General features: G+C 43.2%; 1 protein-coding gene across 1 annotated transcript in view; it reads left to right on the forward strand.

Annotated features, from left to right (window-relative positions):
- Nucleotides 1–265: 265 nt before the first annotated feature.
- NSF (N-ethylmaleimide sensitive factor, vesicle fusing ATPase) overlaps nt 266–20,321 on the forward strand; it is an 85,159-nt gene continuing 65,103 nt past the window's right edge. The window contains exons 1-2 of the mRNA XM_067312037.1: nt 266–288; nt 14,230–14,315. Of these exons, the coding sequence (XP_067168138.1) occupies nt 277–288; nt 14,230–14,315 (98 nt within the window). The 5' untranslated portion in view covers nt 266–276. The remainder of the gene's footprint in view (nt 289–14,229; nt 14,316–20,321) is intronic.

Consider the following 20,321-nt stretch of genomic DNA (forward strand, 5'->3'; position numbering starts at 1 on the left):
CACCGATTGGTTTGAGTCTCTTTAGCAGCATCGTACCCAGCCTTGTGTCTCGCAGCCATGACACACAGCGCTTTTGCAACCGGTATTTTCTAATCTTGGGGAGAATTCTGCCTGCCGGGCTCGGCGGCGGCCGCCGCTTCCCGACCCGCCGGGCGCCCGCAGCCCCCGCGCCGCCGCCGCCGGGCCGCGCCTGCGCTGCGCCGCCCCCTGGCGGCCGCGGGGCGGGGCCGGCGCTGCGGCGGAGAGGCGGCGCTGCGGGCTGGGCGCAGCGGCAAGATGGCGGGGCGGGTAAGTGGCGGGGAGCGGGGAGGGGGGGGGGGAGAAGGGGGTCCCTTCCCGCCGCTTCTTCCCTCCTTCCCTCTCCCCCTCGGCCGCCTCGTTTCCTGGCGGCCCGGCGCTGCCGCCTCCGCTCGTCCCTTCCGCGCTGGGCGTTACCGGCTCTGCCCTGCGGTTCGGTGGCTCCTCGTGCCGGCGGCGCCGGGGTGTGGGGCAGGGTTGTGGGGTGCCGCGAGGCCGAGGTGGCCTCTCAGGGATGTTTTGGGGTCCCCTAGGGGTGGCCTGAGCCTGGGGTTACCTCTCGTGGCGTGGGGCAGGGTTGTAGGGTCCCCTCGGGGTGCCACGGGGCCCGGGGGCCCCCGCGGTGCTGTGGGGCAGGGCTGTAGGGTGCCCCGAGGAGCACCACAAGGCCCTGGTGCCCCCTCTCCCTGTGGGGTGTGCGGCAGGGTTTTGGGGTGCCCTGGGGTGCCGTGTGGCCGAGGTGACCCCTCGGTGATGTGGGGCAGGGTTTTGGGGTCTCCTAGGGGTGCTCTGAGGCTGGGGTGACCCCTCGGTGGTGTGGGGCAGGTGCGTAGGGGCTGGGGAGCACCACGAGCCCCTGGTGACCCTCTGCCCTGTGGGCACCAGCCAAGCGACATCCTTTTAAAGACTAGCAGGACACAGAAGATAGCGGTTTATAACCCTGCTGTGGTGCTGGTCCAAGCGGGGTTCCGTTAAAATACACCGTAAGGACTGTGAAGTGGTTTTATCCTGTACATATATATATATATGTATATAAAATCTCTTATTGCTGACTGCTCAGATAAAATCAGCAAGTGGCCTAGAAGACTTTAAAATTGTAAAGGAACAATCTCATCTGTCAAATCACTTTTTCTGGCATCTTGTATATCCTCTTTTTTAAGTCCAATCTTAAAGTGCTGCAACTTGCAGCTAAGATTGCTGCTCTCTGTGCTATGAGCTCAGTCCTGCTTTGCCAGCCATCGGCTTGTGAAAGTCAAATTGTTTGTTACTCTTTGCTTCAGGCTGAAGTCTTCTGCCTTGGCCAAAGCAATGCAGTGATCAAGATCCTGGAGAATGGGTTTTGTCATGGTGTGTCACGTTCTGTTGTGTGTCTGGTGGATACAACGGTGGGTGGTGCAATGGTGTATTGTCAGAGACAGCACGGAGGTTAGAGTGGTGGTGAGAAATTTGGCCCAGTGATAGCTATGCGTCACGGGTGAGCAGAACTGCTGGAGTGCCACCTCTGAGATGCTGTTGATTAATTGGGCAGAAGAGTTGCATGTCATGCTGTCTGTCTCTTAAGAGCTTTTCTTCTGTCCCTGCTCCCAGATGGGTGGTCTCACTTCCTCTTTTGCACCTTTCTTCTTCATCTCACCCTTTGCTGAGCTGGTTCAGCCAGCTAAGCCAGGGGAAATCTACTTGCTTTGTTTGACTATTTTTTTTTCCCCAGCTTTCTGTAATTGAAAGGTCTCAGTGCTTTCATCAGTGGTAAGATCATCTTGGCTGTCATGAACAGCATCATCCCGAGACTGTGGCTCCTCTGGCTGCTATGGTCTTGCCCCTGTTGCCTTGCTCACCTGAACCTTCACTAAGGCCTTTCAGCATGCTAAGTTGACAGAGCACTACCTAGGGAGTTTGAGAGTTAGTTTTCAGTTGCCCCAATGTGCTGAAAAGGCCTGGTGAATGATCTGAGAAGCTGGAGGGTGGTGGCTGAGGATGTGGGGAAGCATGAGAAAGATCCATCCCAACTTTTTCCTGCTGCTGTGAGCTGTTTCTGGATGTTTCAATTTCAGAGAATGATTGGTGCTTGATTGCCACGTAATCCAGCAAGTGAAGTAGATAATGCTTCCCTTGGGGTTATCAGGAGGCCTCTTACTATTCAGTGTTTTCACGAATTATCTATAAATATATAATTATTGCTTAAGTTGCAGAATTATCAGATTATTTAATGCTGAGAAGAGAGTTCTTAAGCAGAGTGTTTTATATCACTTTGTGAGCTTGGTCCGATCACGCACTATGCCAAATGCTGTTAATGTAAATTAATAAACAAGCTGTCTGCTACCTCCAGCTTGCATGTGGGATAGCACTGACTCCGAAAAGGATGTGGGAGGTCACTGCGAACAAGCAACAGCATACGCTTCTGTTGTGACACTGTGATCCTCGTCTGTATTGTGATCCTCGTCTGTATAAATAAGGAATAGTGGGTAGGCGGACGGAGGTGTGTGATATCTCTAGATACAACAGGTGAGTCTGATACTGGAACACTGATGATGTTCTCTTTTCAGCATTTTAAGAGTGCTTAAACCTAGAGAGTGTGTAGAGTAAGCTTCAGTGACTACTTGTGGCCTGAAAAAATGTCCTGCAATGAGCTTTACAACTCAGTCTCTTTTATTAGACCTGTGTGATTTGATTTGTGTATGTATACTTTGACAGAGATAAATTAATGGCTTTCCTGAAGTAGAAAAGAGACATAATCTTTAAACTTCTAGTAATATTTTAAAATAATTTAGAGAAATGCTAGCTCAAATATTAATTATCCAGTGCTGTTCCAGCAGTGTTACTTTGCTCCCTTAATTGCACTGACTTTCCTCAGTCGCAGGGGAGAGACTATGATTAACAGTGATTGAAGTTTACAGGAAAAAGAGCTCATGACTATTAGTAATAATGGCTGTTTCTGATACATTTTTTTCTGCATCTCCCTCTGTGCATGGTAAATAGTAGGTACACTAAACAGAGCATCGAGGCTTGCCAAGACATCAGTCACTTTGCTGCAGAAGAAGGAATGGTGTAAGCCTCTCTAGCTGCATCTGTAGTTGGGTTGCAGTTTCCTTCTACTGTGTCTGGACTTCTGGAAGTCCAGGCTGGGGGCTTAACTGGAGATTCCCTGTAGCTAGCTTATTTGAACCCCATTAGGAATTAGTTCTCAAAGGGATGTAGAAAGGCCAGATGAGGTCTTAGCTTGTGGCACATCTAGAGACATCGCTGCCTTCGTTCCAGCTAGTCTCAAGCTGTTGATCCAGAATGAGCTGCGTTTCTGCTTGTATCTGCACCGGGTTGAAGAGCTACATAGCTGAATGGTGTAGGAAATGAAACGGGGCTTTATGGTTGCAGTTTTACTCTTGCGAGTTGGCAGGAGGTCTTCAAAGGGGAAATCATGCCTGCTGAATGTTGATTTGGTAGAGTGGAAGTTGGTGGGGATCCGAGACTGGTGCTTCTTTTTAAGGAATTTTAAAATTATACAATAGCTGTAACTTGTATAACCCAACCTTAATTTTTTTTTTTATTTGCTAGTTGAGACTCATTAAAGTAAAGCATTAGAAGGTAAGAGTAAAGGGGGATTCCATAGCGCAGTGGCAGGAGGCATTAGCCTTTTCCCTTCTCGGAAGGGATTCATGTCTGCGTTATTAGAAATGATTTTGGTTTTACTTGGTTTCTAGTAGGTGTTGCTTTACCTTGCAGAGCTGTGCCATAACTCCTCTAGAAGACCCTGTGGCTTGAACAGAAGTTGCATTACAGACATCTGTTGAAATGAGGTGTCAAATGGAGAGACTAACAGTTGCGGAAATTGGTGTGAGAGGCAGATTGTCTCCCTCTGTGCTATGTGATGCTGAAGACATTGCTGGACTAGTGCGTGCTCTCTTCCTTGTACTCCTTGCAATCAATCAAGGACAATTTTAAGTTGGGCATTCTGGTAGAAGCTTTGAAATAAGTAGGGTGGTTTTTATGTTCATTTGTAAAGCTATAAAGTCTGATTTCTCCCCTATTCTGCCCTCATAAGGAGTCAGTCTTCATAGGTGCAGGTGTCATCAGGCAACTAACAAAACATTTGCGAATCAGCTTACTCCTTTCTTGTAGTGTGGTACTGATCCTTCTATCATCACTTATTTTTTCCGATGTTTCCTTATGTGTAATATACAGAAAAAGTTTTTTGGCAATGCTTTCAGGGAATGGGAGAGAACTCGAAATCTGAACCTCTGAATCTGAGATCACTTCTGTGGCTATGCATCTGTCTTGTGAAATCACTCCCAATATACTTGTGTACTTCTTACAGGACTTCTGCATTGCAAAAACCCATGTGAGATTATTTAGGGTAAAATTTTGACAGCCATGTGACTATTTAATTAAATTTTGCCTTTTTCCTAGGTGGGGGATATCTGACTTTGTCATCTTTGATTAATTTGTTTTTGCAGGTGCCACAGCAGAAATAGTTCAATTTGAAGCCAGTTCATTTTAATAAATTTTAATTGAATTAAAGTTTATTACCTACTGTCAACAGAACTATCCCACTTTAAGAAAACTTGATGTTGAGAGTGAAGTAGATGATCTCTTTTCAGACAAGATCTCTAAAAGCATAAATGCCCTGTGATTCCCCAGTTGAATTCAGTTCTTGGTGAATCTCCATGCAAGCAAGGTTGCTGGTGCGGGCATGTCCTGGAAGTCTTTGCCAGTTAACGTCTTCTGTGCCTGCAGAAAAAGTTTACTGGAGTGTTTGACTTATTAGAGTAACCTAAGGTTCTTTTTTTAATTTTAAATGCTTAGTGTAGTGAATTCTGAGTGTGACTGGGATCTGTAGCCTCTGAAACTTTACCATCAAGTGTCAGGAACTCCTCTACTGGTGCTGAAATAAAGAGCTGCAGCACTTCCCAAGCAGACCATTCTCCTTCAGTCACAGGGACGGGGAAGCTGGCAGAATATGGTGCAAAAGTGCTTGTTCATGAGGCCTGTTTATCCCATCAGTTGGCCGGCTTTACTGCTCTTCCTTTTCCTTCAAAACTAGCTGCAGAAGAGCAAGAGGGAGCGCAGTGAGAGAGAGGCTTTAGGAGACCCCCTTAGCTGTTCTAAGTCTTTTCTCAAAGTGTAGGTCTGTTGTGTGCAACTGAGGTGTAGGTTATGATTCACATCATGGTCCTCTGTGTGCCAGCTCTGAGGAACCCACAGAGGTCAATTGTCTCCTCTTAGCATAAGGAATGCAGTAAGAATTGATTTTTTGTGTTAGGTATGTGAGGGAGAGCAGGTGTATGTTAACCTGTATGTTAGAAAAGTGCAGTTACGTATCACAGAAGTGGTCCGTTTCTGTCCTTCTTCTCGGGATAGTTTCTTGATTCAGCAGGAAGTGCGAAGATGCCATTTGTGGCTGTTCATCTGCTGCAGATGCTGATACCAGGGATGCTTTTCTCAGTCTTATTCTGTTAACTTAATATTTAGCTTAGCTAGTCAACGCTGAATCTCACATTGTCTTAAAAATAGACACATGCTTGACATAGTGTTGCAGAAACAGTGCGTTTCTAAACCTTATACCTAGAAGGACAATGCAATAGGGAGATGTCAGCACTGCCTCTCCCGTCTCCGGTTTTGGGGGTGCTGATATGTCACACCTCTTCTCTCCCCATCGGCAGGACAGAATGACTTCTCTGTGTTAAAGATTTGCCTTCTCCGGCCAGAGACTAGAAGACATCTGTAAAATTCAAAGAAACCTTTGGAGGATTGTTTAAAGTGTGAATTTCTATAGCACAGCAATATAGTCTCCATTCCTATCCTCTATGCCCTGTACCCTAGAGCACAGAGGTTGTGCAAGAGTAGAAGATCCTATTGATTGCGAGATGAACTAGTTGGAAATTTGGAGTAAGTTTGTGCTGTCATAACACCAGCTCTGCTTGAGTCCACAGAAAACCATCCCGTAGAAAACAGAAGTATTCATTTTTTACTGTATTGCCCATCAGGCAGGACATGGTTTTCCGTGGCCATAAAATTATCTTTGATTCCTTTCTTCACCTGAAATCATACGAAAAGCCTGAGAACTCAAAAATAGAGGTCCTATGGCAGGTCTTGATCCTTTTCTGATCCATATGGGAGTAGGTAGATAATGACTGAATAAATACACATAATAGCATGAGAGTGGAGACAAACTTTAGGAAGTCCTGGTGCACTGACTGGCAGCTGACCCCTGAAGAATCTGACAGATGGTAATGATCTTAATAACCAAAATATTTTTTGAAGGAGAAGGTTCAGAGTATAGTCTCTACACAGTGCAGTCATTTGCTAGGCATATCTGTCAGGACACTGCCTCAAAGCAGGGAAGTTCTCTGACAGAGACCTGATTTTTGTGACTAGATTTCCAAATTGGCCATCTTCAGAAGTCTCTTAACTTCCAGGAGTTGGAGAGTTGTGTTGGAGAAGATCTGTGAACAGAAAAAATGAAGCAAGGAATTCCACCGCTAAGATTAATGGAAAAGCACAGTATCTTATTACTCTCAGTTTGGGCCAATGGATACCACTGCTTGTTATATCAAGGCTGAATATATAGTTCTTCGGATCCTATCTTGCCCTGCCCCAGCACTGGTAGGTTCTTTGCTGTGTATGAATGTCAGATGCTCAGTTCAGAAAGGTCAAATATTTGAGGCATTTCTCTAGTCCCCTGGGATGCAAATAAAGCAGCGACCCTCTGTTAAAAATTCTTGAATAAGCTATGCCATAAAGTTGTAGCAGGTTACGTGCTTTTTCTATGAAACCTGCAAGGTATTACATCTTAAATACAAGCTGCTTTTAACGAGGTGGCATTTAGTACAACAGCCAGTGTCCTGGGGAAGGTTAGTGCTAGATATGGTCCATCGCTGATGTGGGACAGCAGCATCTCAGGCTTTGACAAGGCGTATTCCGAGTTTAAGGCAGTATTTTAGATCTTGTCCTATTGCTATTGGGTAACTTTTCTAAATAAATGGGAAGAAATTTGTATCCAGTAGGTGTCCTCACAGCTAGCGCGTCAAAATCCTATGACTCTCATCCTAGGCTAAAATCTTAGATGTGGTTGTGCAGTGCTTCGTTCCGCTCAGGCTTTTTAAAAGAAGCTGAGATGAAGCATGGCAAATCACAATTCCTTGTAATTAAATTGTAGGTTGTCTTGGCTTGCAGAAGAAATCAGAGGTAGCATCAACTCCCAAAATAGATGTGTTAATTACAAGTGCATGTATTCTGGGCTGTTATTGCTTAACTGGAATGTGGAGTTGATGTTCATGTTAAGCTGCCAGGAAACAGCTTTCTGGTTATATGGCACAGCAGTACAGGTATGGATATACTTGCTCACATCACTTTACTGACAATATTATAAAGAAGTATGGAGAAAGGCATCTTTGCTGGACAGAACAAGCTATTTAATTAGATTATAGATGCTATAATAGTGGCTCATAGAGTTTCTCCTTTAACACACTTGGTTCTCCTGGGCTTTTGTATCAGATGAACCTTTTAGTCGGTGATACTACCTTGGTTTTATGAGGAGATCTTGCTTGCACTTATGTTGAGTTCTGGCCATTTCAAAGTGGCTGTGGTCTTATTATTTCAGTATTTCTTACTTGGGGATGTGCTTGTGTTTTTATTTTACTCATTGTGATTGTTAACAAGAAATCTAGCAATGACTAGGTGGTAAATTAAACCAGCTGTTCATTAGCTCAGAACCTGATTGCATTTGAGCTAGAAGTGCTTGAGTTAAGTCTTGGAACTGTAAATTGTGTTTTTGATAACATCACAAAATAATGGAAATAGTACAGCCAAATCCCCAAATCTGCATACTTGTTCTTAACTGCTCAGGGTAAAATAGCGTTGAAGTTGCAAAACTCCTATTGTAGAACTGAATTCATTGGACTGTGAACTTTGCAAACACAGGGTAAGCAGCAGCCACCACCCTAAAAAACACATATTCTCCGATAGCTAAATAGGCACCTCAGTGCTAATAAAATGGCTTTCACTTGCTAAGGTGGAAGTAATGTCTAGATCACCACTCAGGCCCATGAGGGGAGAGCACTTCTGCCGTTAGATAAAGATAATGGAAAATGCATTAAACTTCAGCGTATATCATGTATAATGAATTGTCATTGAAAGTTAGTTGACATCTGTGTTGCTAAATACTATTAACAGTTAGGCTTGATCTGGTTTGCTTTATGTTGATCACTTTATTTGTTATCAGATGAGAAAGCGAAAGTTACTGTTGTGCTGCAGGTATGAATCAATGAGAAGAAAAATGTTCTGCAGCTCGTTTCCAGCCTGGGATGATTCAGAAAGCGGCGATGTGACCTCTTCCCTCTCCTGTGCTGTGAGCTGCTTCAGCCTCTGTGTCGGCCAGTAGCTGGCATATATACGGAGTAGCCGTGTTCACCTTGGTGCCTCCTTGGTTGCTTTAGAAAGCACAAGGAGGTGATTTATACCAGTAAAAGTTTTGTGCTCGGGGGGGAGTGGGAAGGAGGTGTGCATCTCATCCACCGTTCTTGTCTGGGCTCTGTATTGAGGCTGTTTCGGTGTTGGCTTGCTCAAAGTACCTTGGCTTAGCAAGAATTTTGAATATTAAACCTGAGATTTTTAACTTTCCTAATGCAAACATTCCCCTTTTAATAGGAGAAGAAAACTGATGTTTATGATCTTGTTACATATAGAGTATGCAACTACTTCCAAATCAGAATAAAAGCGTCTAGCAAAGTAATCTGGAAGGTCAAATGGAGCAGATGGAAAGGGTGGTCCTGCGCAGGCACTCAAGGTTGCTTGTCCTGGGGGACTGTGCTTAACCTGCTGAGCCCGGCAAGGCTCTGAATGATTATAGATTTGAAGAGGAAACCTGTTTTGCCAAGCCTGTTGTTTCTGAAAAGTTATTTGTAGGTGCTTGATCTCTTCTTGTGCAAGCAGCACTGCAGAACTCTTCAAGTTTTATTAGAATTTTTTTTCACGTGTCCAGAAAAACCTTCTCTGAACTGGTAACTTCTTTAGGGCTTTTTTTTTTTAAATTTTATTTTAGAAACACAGAATTTAGGACATCTAATGTTGCTGAGTCAAGTCCCTGTTGTAGGCCCCATGTACCATCTCTTTCATAATCCTGGTGAATACCATCTTTAAAGGAATTTTGGTTTTGCCTGTATTGTTTCCCCCAGAGAGAACCCTTTCTTAACTAGTTAAAATTTAGCTGTGATAGTGTTGCTATTATTTTATACCTGTCCTTTTTATTCTGTCCTTTAGCTTAGTGTTGTTTTTCCTCTCCACCATTTAGCTTCATGGTGTGTGTGTGTATTTAAAGTAGTCATAATCCTCTTTGGGCTTTTCTGTGCTGGTTTATCTCCTCCCAGGCTATTGCTGACCCAGCTCTGCTTCAACTCATCTTTCTGGGTGCTAATGTTTCTAGGTTTGTGTGCAGCGGGCTGCGGATGTCTGCAGTTTTAATGTTCATCTCTTCTCCGTTCTTTTTTCAGATTCTTTGTGCTTGATCCGTTGGGTCTTTTAGTACAAGGTGTATCAGGCAAAGCTTCAGGCATGTCTGTTTTCCGTCAGGACCGTATTCTTGGATAATGTTGTAGGGTCTACATAGCATCATCTCAGTTCTCTGTTATTCTTCTGGTCTCGTCTAGTGGCGTAATTCTTCCTCCTTTTAAAATTCGACAAACTACTTTTATTTGCAGACTTCTAGTGGTAAATGAGTGTCTGACTTACAACTCCTTTGCCTGAGTTGGCTGTGCTACCAAAGGAAACACAAGGAAGGTGGACATCTGCTGAATCTCTTGTAAATAAAGACTAACTTTTCTTCCCTATAATAACTCCTGCACAGATTCTTTGTTGCCCTCTTCTCTGGACTCGAGACTCAAAGGTAGTTTGGTGCCTAACAGCTGTGTTAGTAGAGCTGAGAAGCTGTCTGAGATGGTGATCCCCACTCCTATACAGCTGAGGTTTACAGAGGAAACTTCAATTTCTAATACCTGGAGTTGTGTGTCATGTTTCCGAACAGTTATTTGCCAACAACTGCATAACAGAAATTATACGTATGTATATACACATACATGCATATATCTACAGGAACATATGTTTATACATGTGTGTATGTATATTACATAAGAGAAAATTTTAACTATATAATGCTTTAACAGCATTTGTCTTGTACAAGAAACAGTGCAGAGAACAAAACCTGCCTCTGCTTTAAAAGCTGTTTCATGGTCTCTTGGAAATTAAATGAGTTAAGCTTTCCTGTGTCGAGTGAAGAGCATCTTTGCCTAAGCATTTAATATTTTAGCTCTTTTGTTCGGTGACAACTGACAGGTAGTAGTGCACTTCTATTATGCACCACCAACGTATCTCCTGTGGAGTCTGAGTAATGGGAAACATGTTTTCCTTTAGCTTCTTCTATCATCAGTCTTAACAGTTCACAAATATTAATGATATTTTTTGTACTTTCACACATACTTACTATTATGTGGAATATTCCAGAGATTTTATTGTTCATTCTCTCCCCAGTCATGTTTAAAGCAGCAGTGCTTTGCTGATGCTTAGGATGCTTGTCTTGAAATTCAGAAAAAGAAAAGATGTTTTTTTACATATGTATGAAAATACCTGAATAACTTAGCATGGTCTTCTCTGTCAAAGCCACTGAGGTCTTCCAAAATGCAAGGACAGCTCAGTTTCATTTTTCAGGAGAGGAAAACTAGAATCCATGCAACTCTGAAAATTTCTGAAAGATCGGACATTATGGTATTTATTTCCATTATGAAGCTATTTGTTATTTGGGGTAACTGAAAGATGCTTTGTAAAAGTAAAATATAACAGCATGACTGCGCCTCCTGGCATTGGGTTTTCATATTTAACATCAGCTCGGTAGCAGAGGAGAGTTACTGCTTTGTCATAAATCCGAAGGTAAGGTCCTTCATTTGTCTTACAGCGTGAGATCTCTCAATGCGTCATGTGCTCTCATTTTTCTTTTGGTGAACAGAAGGAATATTGGAGTAGACTTCTGTGTAGGCAAGGATTTAATAACAGGTGCTGCATGACAGTAGATGGATGATGGATGCCTTTAGCTGAGGATACTTTAGAAATGCAGCGCTGTCTTGGGTGTGGGGTCACCTCCCTTCAAGTTTGCTGTCCCTGGCATCCCCTCCTTGCACAAAACCAGTACAACAGCTGGAGGCAATGGAGACTTCTTTTGCTCTCTTAAGCCTAATAGGTCCACGTTGTGGGCATAGGGGTAACTGCACCCCCTGAAGATGTGCATGGGTCACCTTTAAACTAGTGCTGACAGCAGTGTGACTGAAGCAGATGGCATTTACTGTCAGCTGCAAGATCTGCTCTAGTGGCTCGATAGAGCTGAGCTTTGAGTTGCCTTGGCTAGTTGCTAGCAGTAACCTACTAGCTAGCTCAAAATTAGCTTGCGTACGCATACCTGAAGCTTCCTTAGAAATACTCTGAAGGATTTTGCTTCCTCTCCTCCCTGACATTTGGTGTGCAAGGGTAGGAAATGGGAGTGTAGGATGGCAGAGAGGAAAGAGATTGCAGGCTTCGGAGTCCTTGTGCTGGCGTCCTGGACAGCTGGAACCCCAAGTGCAAGAGCTTAAAGTGCTCCTTGGCAATACTGCCACGCTGACCTACGACAGCCCTTTAGACTCCGGTGGCTCATGTTACAGCACTGGACAACTGCATTTATGCCAGAAAAATTACTTAGGAGCAGCCAGCGCCTGCATCCTCACTGTGGCAGCTCAGCTGGTAGAGATGCACGTGTCCTGTGAACAGCAGTGCTGGGGATATGAGCGCTGGAGAGGGGAAGTAAGAGGAAATGTTCCCCTCTGCTCCAGGTTGCTTCCCATTCACAAGGACAGTGTCTTCCTCCTTCCTCTCTGGGTGCTTTCCACCTGAAATATCATCTTTTACATGACCACGTTTTCCCAAATTGCCCCTGTACGCTCACAAAAACCTGCTTGCCGTTGAATGCCATCCTTTCTTTGCGCAAGCTGTGTTCTTTGAAAAACGCTTCTGTATACTGATAACGTATTGAGGCTTTAAAAACGGCCTCGAAGCTTGGGGAAGGCATATATTTGAGAGCTGGGAGAGTAGTGTAGGTTATAGATGCAGTCTGAAATGTTGGGTATTGCTAAGAGGAAAAATGGGCTTCCGCCCAAGGCCCCCAGAAGGAGAATGCGCTGCATGGGCTCTGGGCTGGCTAGCACAATCAGTACTGATACCGCTGCAGAAACAACTACGTTATTTCGTGTGTCAGATAACCAAGGACATTTCCCCACGCAGTTATCGTGCTGAAGAGCTCGCAGAAGGAACGCTTTGTGCTGGATTTGAAGTGCATTCCTTTATATTTGTGCGTTTCCTTAAAGCAAAGCTTGCACGTTCCCGAATGTGGACAGCGGTAACGTGGAATGGTGACTTTGCCAGGTGCTTGCTGTTACATGTAGAAAGCGGTTTGTCAGCGAGGATTAAAAATGCATTCGAGGACTGGTGCTGTAAAAACCTTTAATCCACGAGTCCGGTGTACTGAATTTTCTCCAGAAATATCCTATCTAAGGCGTTTAGCAGGATGTGCTCTTCTAGAAAATAGTCCCATCATGAATGAAAGGAGAAATGCTAACATGGTGAATGTCTTTTTTTGTATTAAGTGCCAAAAGACAGTAAGGCAGGTTGCATTTTTCAGAAGCCCAGTGAAATCCATGATTTTTTATGATGATGAAAATATTTAATGGAGTCTCTTTTTACACTTCAGATTCAGATAGATTAAAACTGTTTCAAGGCTGCAAAACAGCATCCTTTTCTGTTGTCAGACTTGTGAAGGGCAACTAACTCGACTCAGTCGTTCAATAAAATTAGGTATTAGTCTTTATCGAAATAGCAAGTATTCTAGGAAAAATTACATTGATGCATAAAAAGTTGTAGGTGCACTTGCTTAAATCTATGTAGAGATGAATTTTCTCTGATTCTTTTCTCAAATGACCCAAAAGGGTAGGGGAAAAAAGATTGAACAAGATGGTAATCACAGGAAATTATCTAGATATGTGTGTTAGGATCAGTGCTTTCCCTCCTCTTGTTGCTGGAATTTAGGGGTGTCTTGATAAAATACATTTTGAATTGATTTTTAGAAACTATCTGTCAGTGTCAGCCTATTGCTGTTATTTTTTATTTTTTGGCTGCAAATTTGTATCTGACAAATAAAACAGTTGTGCTTTGACTCTGAAAATAGCATCCCCAGGGTTCATGTTTAGATTTTCTCTGAATTAAATTTGTTCAGTCTGCAGCTAGTGATAGAAATTTCTTGCCTTTTCCATTCTTTTCTCTCCTTCTAGAGGCATTTTGAGCCCAATTTTCATCTTTTACCACCATTTTCTGGAATATTTCTGAGGAAGTAAAGGGGATTAGGAATGTAGGAGAAGGCTGAGGTTTTTTTCCTTCCGTAATCCTCCTCAGGCTTTCACTGCTTTATGCTGGGTGCTCCCTTGTAATGGGGAGAGGGGCGGCCTGGGCTGAGTGTTTGTCTTTAGTTATTTTAGTGCTGACAGCAGAGGAAAAATCGGAACGGATATTCTCAAAATAGGACTGCTCCTCTGAATCCAAAGCTGCTTTTCTGTCAAATCTGAAATGCCCCAATGAAACAAAGACATTGATTTTTTTTCCTCCTTTTTAAAGAATACTTTGTTGCAATAATTTTTTTGAGAGTGACAGACTCAAATCGACTGTTTAACCTAATTTTCTTGTCTGTTTGCTGATCCGTAATGATCCAGTTACCTATGGCATGGGAAAGATTATATGCCTCTTGATATTTCTTTAGATAAGGTTATGGGGAGATTCTGTGGAGTTGGGGAATGCAGGGAATGTCAGGGTCCATCAGCATCAGCAAGATAACACTTGCCTTGCAGTTTTTTTCCCAGGTAATTTTTAGGTATTTTCCCCAATCTAGCCTTACAAAATGCCGAGATTTTGGATACAAATGTCTGTGACGATTAAAAGCATGTGGAGAAACCATGAAGGGAGATAGGAGCTTGTCAATGATGGTAAACTATGCTCTGAAAGTATATCAGTACTGATGAGATCTAGTTGTGTTTCACATAGTTTTAAAGATTGTGTGATCTTTATGGATCTAAAGAAGTTCTGAGACTTGGAGACTAAAGGAAAAATCAGGTTTTATTTGATAATCCTTCCCCTCTCTCTCTTTCTCTCTCCTAGTCTATGCAAGCAGCAAGGTGTCCCACAGATGAACTATCATTAACCAACTGTGCTGTGGTGAATGAGAAGGACTTCCAATCTGGGCAGTAAGTATATACTGTTGCTCTTTCAGCTTTTAACGAAAAAAGAATTATTTTCAAAATTTGGGTGGAAATGAGGTGGAATTTCTGATTTGGGGAGGTGAGTACAGTAGGTTAATTAACAAAATTCTTGTAGTTCTGTATCTTTAGAGATGAAAACTTCGGGTGCGCCTCTTTCTCAGAATTGGATATAGTCTAAAATTAAAGATTTTCCTTTTTTTTTTTTTTCCCCTCTCTGAAGCATTTCTAGATTGGGAACTGGAGCTGCTTAACTAATTATAATAACTATTTTAATGGAGGACTTCAGACCCTTTTTCTTTTTTTGCTTCTGTTACCTAGTTAGAATATTTGAGCTAATGGGTTATTTTCAAATAGATTTTTATGATTTAACTGTGTTACCAGGGCCATCTTCTCTCTTCCCCATCATATTGGAATACTGTGTAGAGTCAGTGAAAACTCTGTCTTCTTGTTTTCCAGCATAAGACCAATAGGGGAAGACAACCAGAAAGTGGGCATAGCAATTTGCATACTTTAATTACGATTCTGTGTGACTAATAGAAGCTGATTCTGGGTTTTATTTTTGTTAGAAAGGTAGAGAATACACTATTTTTTCAGCCCAGCCTACACGGAAGCACATTTTATTTTAAAACAAACGGGCAAAAAACCAGATAATTTCCTTGCTTTGCTACACTAGTAAGGTGGCTCTTTAAAACACTGCAGTGTGTAGATTGTAGACAGAATTAATTGCTTTCAACAGAGTGTATCACACGCAACAGGAGGCTGAAAACAAGAAACAGTGTTTAACAAAAGGTTTTGAATGGTAAGCATAGGGTCTTGGGTCACCTAAGCGTAAGACACCTGGCCCAAGTGGATTTTGCTAAGGATGGAAAACGGAATGTCTCTGAACGGTGGGGGAGAAGGGAGCGGAGGCATTTGGAGACTTGCGTCTCTTTGTGTGGTCGGCCTGCCGCGCTACCCTGGAGAGCTCCTGCGCTGCGGGGAGCTGTCCCGTCCGCTTGAAGTGATTGCACGGATTTCACAACCTCACCTTTCATGTAAAAAAACCACCAGCAAAACTTTTACAGCCAGAAGTAGGCAGAAGTATCTGCTTGCACAGGGTAAGTGTTCTGGTCTCTTTGAATGATTTTTTTTTTTTTTCCCCTAAGTGGATTTTTATCAAAGTAATTGGCTTATAAAAAGGATCCAAATTGAGCGTTTTACCTAAAACCATTAGCTCATGTGTTCTACAAATGTTAATTTCCTGAAATACAAATGCCCTGAAGGGACCCAGCTTTGAGACCTGCTGCAGCCAACTGCTTTCCTTTCACTCTGTAAATGAGAACCCTCTTTCATTGCATTTAGGGAAGCGTGCAGGAAACGATATCCTCAGACTTGCTTGTTAAGCAGGCTGGCCATGATTCTGGCTGTACTGATTCTCCCCGAGAGCCTTGCCTATTTCTAGAAATTGGGGCTTACAAAGAAAGCAGCATATGTTTGGTTGTGAACCGATGCTATAAATTGCTTTGCAAATTATAAGACTAGAGTACAGAGAAACATCTCGATATTCAGCTACTCCTGAAAGATGTAGTCATTCTGCTGCATTGCAGATATACTGAGCAAGACCATCCTTATGATCTGCTGCAGTAAGTTGCATGCAGTCAGCTCTTTTGGTTTGTGCTACCTTAACCATGACTGGCTGCACAGGAGATTTTTGGTAACAGCTACCCAAAGGACTTTGCTTTAATGCTTCCGTTTGGTGCTCATTGGCCTCGAGCTGGGAGTTTGACCTTGGATCAGTGAAGTGGCTTATCCCCAAGATGCCACTGTAGATCTTTTCATGCCTCATTTTTCCGCATCTTGTCAGTTGGACAAGTATGAGTCAAAATTTTGTGATGCATGAGTTCACGGGATGCAGTGCATTATTGTAGACACAGTGTTGGTTAGTAAGTGTTCATGTCTTATGTTCCTGTGCATATTTCTACCCTGAGGACTCCCAAAATATTTTGGAAAGAGAAACATGCTGAAAGCAAACAGACAGAGTGAAAGGGACAACAGTCTGGGAGGAAGCTGGGATGGGGTATCTGAGCAGCAATCTTTTTCTGCTGGGAACTGATCAATAATTCCTGTCTTTTATGTGGGAGGACCATCCCTCTTTTCTCATGGCAGTTAGTTATCTGAAGAGCCCTTGAGGAACCTTGCTGAATAATCTACATGGGTTTCCAAAAGGTGCACCAAGGGAATATCTGCCTGTATTGTTCAAATGCTTATTGGGGTCTTTACACAAATGTGGAAGGTATCCTCTCCCTTACAAAAACTATGCTCTCTCTTCACTAACGTAAAAATTGTAACAGGTCAATGTTACCTATTATAGCTTCGGGTGGTTTGCTCAACCTGGTCAGCAGAGTTAACCAGCTGTCGGTGTCCTGGGCCTGGCCTGGAGCTCTTTTTAAAAATTGACATCATGCTACATTTTGGTGTTGATAGTTTTAGGCAAGGCTTTACACATGAATTAGTAGATCAGCAATTTCATCCTTTAGGGTTCTTGGGATATATCTGGCCCTAGTGACTCATTGCTCCTTTTATTAATTTATAAGCAGAAGCTAGTGTTAATGAGGTTGAGACTTCCCCATGTGTCTCCATGAACTCTTCAAGCTCCTTCCTGGTGAACGTCAATGCAGTTTTAATTTTTCCTGCTGTTGTCTTCATTTTGAACATTTTTCTTAAAACCTTGGTTGCAGCCTGTGGGAGGCTGCCTGCTCCTGCTGTCTTTGAGAGAGATGTGCTGTTTTTTTTTATGTGCCTTTCGCAGATTTTTCTCAGAGAACCTGTCAGGATTTGACCTTCTATTCTTCTTGTTTGGCTATAGATTTCTTTCAGAAAGCTGAACATTTTTTTTCCTTCTCCTGGCATCCCTTGGCCTACTGTGGGTCTGTGTTAGCTCTCTGGCCTTCCAGAAATGTTTTTGATGAATGGTACATTCCAATATAATACTGTTAATTTCTGTGCCAAATCTTTGTGGATACCACTGTTTCTTTTATAATATTTTTTACCAGGCATTGTCATTTTCCTGCATTTTGCTTCTTTGGAATGAAACCCAGCAGTAGTGGAGTTCTTTTCTTCCTGCAGGGATGTTGAATTATGTAAGCTACGGTCACTATTATGTTTTGAGCCGAATTCAGTGTGCTGTTCAGGACCCATCCTACTCTTAAGAAGTTTTAATGTTGCATCTTTTGCTGTCTTATGAGCAGCTTTTAGTAGGGTATTATCTGTCATCAAGTGTATTTATTGGTGAGGGATTCCTGTAGCACAGCCAGAACTTGTATAGCGCTTACAGGCATGTTTGCCTAGCACTCTGCAATATAATACCTTGTTTACCCGTTGGCTGCATATTAATATGAACTTAAACTATTCAAGCTGATACTTTCTATGCTGTAAACCTCCTGATTCCAGTCCCTGGTCCCTGGACAGGTTCTGTGTTTCAGCTAGTAATAAGTTTAAAATGAAACAGTCCTTAGAGCAACATTCAGTCTTGGGTGGGCCCAATCCTCAAGAGGTTAATTACATTTTAAGCTTCTTCTGTGGTCACCAAAGGTGCCCTAACCCTCAAAAGGATGGAATTTCAGGTATGCCTCTGTTTCTGGCATATCCTACTGGTTAGGTGCAGATGTTATATACTAAACATGCAGGTTGTTTTGGGTGCCATTCTTACTGAATCACAGAATAGCTGAGCTTGGAAGGAACCTCTAGAGATAGTCTAGTCTAACCTCCTGCTTAAGGTATTGTCAGATAGAGCAGGTTGCTCAGGACCGTGTCCAGTCAGGTTTTGAATATCTCCACAGGCAGAAACTCCACGTCCTCTCTGGGCAGCCTGTTCAAGTGTTCAACCACTCTCACAAGAAAAAAACAGTGTTTTCTTATGTTCAAGTGGAATTTCCTGTGTTTCAATTTGTGCCCATTACTTCTTGTCCTGTTACTGGATACCATTCAGAAGAGTCTGACTCTGTCTTCCTTATTCCCCTCCATCAGGTATCTATACACACTGATAAGATCCCTCCAGACCCTTTTTGCTCCAGGCTAAACAGTCTCAACTCTCTCAGACTCTCCCCATATAAGAGATGCTCCAGTCCCTTAGTCATCTTTGTGGCCCTTTGCTGGAGACACTCCAGGATGTCTATGTTTTCTTGTGGTGGGGAGCCCAGAACTGGACACGGTACTCCAGATGTGGCCTCACCAGTGCTGAGTAGAAGGGAAGCATCACCTCCCTCGAGCTGCTGGCAACGTTCTTCCTAATGCAGCCCTGGATACTGTTGGCTGTCTTTGCCACAAGGGCATGTCGCTGGCTCATGTTCAACTTGGTGTCCACTAGGACCCCAGGTGTTTTTCTGCAAGGCTGTTTTTAAGCCTTTCCAGCCGGTTGGCCCCCAGGCTGTAATGGTGTGTGGGGTTATTCTTCCCCAGGTGCAGGACTTGGCATTTCCCTTTGTTGAACTTCACGAAGTTCCTGTCTGCTCATTTCTCCAGCCTGTTGAGGTCCTTCTGAAAGGCAGCACAATCATCAGGTGCATCAGCTGCTCCTCCGAATTTTCTGTTGTCTGCAGACTTGCTGAGGGTACATTTAGTCCCATCATTCAGGTTCTTAATGAAGAGGCTAAACAGTATTGGCCCTAGTATGGACACCTGGGGTACACCACTAGTGTCTGGCCTCCAGCTGAACTTTGTGCAGTTCAGCTAGTTTTCAGTCCACTTCACTGTCTATTTATCTAGTCTCTATTTCATCAGTTTGTGTGTAAGGATGTTGTGGGAGATGGCATTGAAAGCCTCACTCAAGTTGAGATAAACAATATCCACTGCCTTCCCCTCATCCATTTAGCTACGCGTTTCACCATAGAAGGCTATCAGATTGGGCAGACATGATTTCCCCTATGTAAATCCATGCTGACTGCTCCTGATCACCTTCTTGTCCTAAATATATTTGGAAATGGCTTCCAGGATTATTTGCTCCATCACATTCCTGGGGATGGCAGTGAGGCTGACCAGCTTGTAGTTCTCTGGATCCTCCTTCTTGCCCTTCTTGAAGATAGGAGTGACATTTGCTTTCTTTCAGTCTTCAGGAACCTCCTCTGATCGCCATGAAATTTCCATTAAATGCTTTGCTTTCCCCGTATAATGTGTATAGGGAGCCAAACCACCTAGAACAGATTTCTGGATTTACCCCTGGGGCAGGAGATGGAAAAGGAGGGGTGCACATCCCTACAGTTGGGCCTTTAGGCAGCTAATGGATGATTTAAGGCCAGAACAAGTAAAGAATCAAATCACTTATCCGCCTGCCAGAGAAGGTATATATCTCTGTGCGATATGTTTAAAATGCTTTCTTATCCTGCTGTGCCATCAAGTGCTAACAGTTGCTGGAAAAGTTTTGCAGGCTTTCCTGTATGTTTGGGCTAAAGCTAGCGATGTCTAGTCTTTCTGGTTATGCCAGCCGCACATTTCCTCTAGTCTCAAAGGGCCATATGTTCTTTCCGACCATGTTGCTGAAGCTATTATACGTACACAGTGTAGTCAGTGTATATGTATGCAGCAGATTGACTTTTGGATGGTGTTGGATTTACAGTTCATATGCAAATGAAAATATACTGAGCATATGTGCATGTGCTACATTCACTCCAAGGGAGGGAGCACGGCCAGGAGTGTGGGCTCTGACTGTTAGAATAATTCATCTAGCCTTCAGTTTCTAGCTGTGGAAAAGAGACTTGGCAAGAGAGGGAATCACAGGTCGGTGGGAATCATTTGAATCAGTGGCCACATAGATCACATGGGTAGTTAAACTATAGACAGTTGCAAAGAACAAGGTGATGTCAAACATGATTCTTCCATCACCACTGTCACTGGTGCACACAAATCCCATCTTGCTTTTATGTTGCTTTCTTAAGCTAACAAGAAGTCTGTCTATCACATGATGAGAACTATCATGCATAGTCATGAGACAAATTTGAGCAGCTTTGGGTCTCTTTG

This window comes from Apteryx mantelli, chromosome 28, assembly GCF_036417845.1.
Source record: "Apteryx mantelli isolate bAptMan1 chromosome 28, bAptMan1.hap1, whole genome shotgun sequence".
Lineage (NCBI taxonomy): Eukaryota > Metazoa > Chordata > Aves > Apterygiformes > Apterygidae > Apteryx > Apteryx mantelli.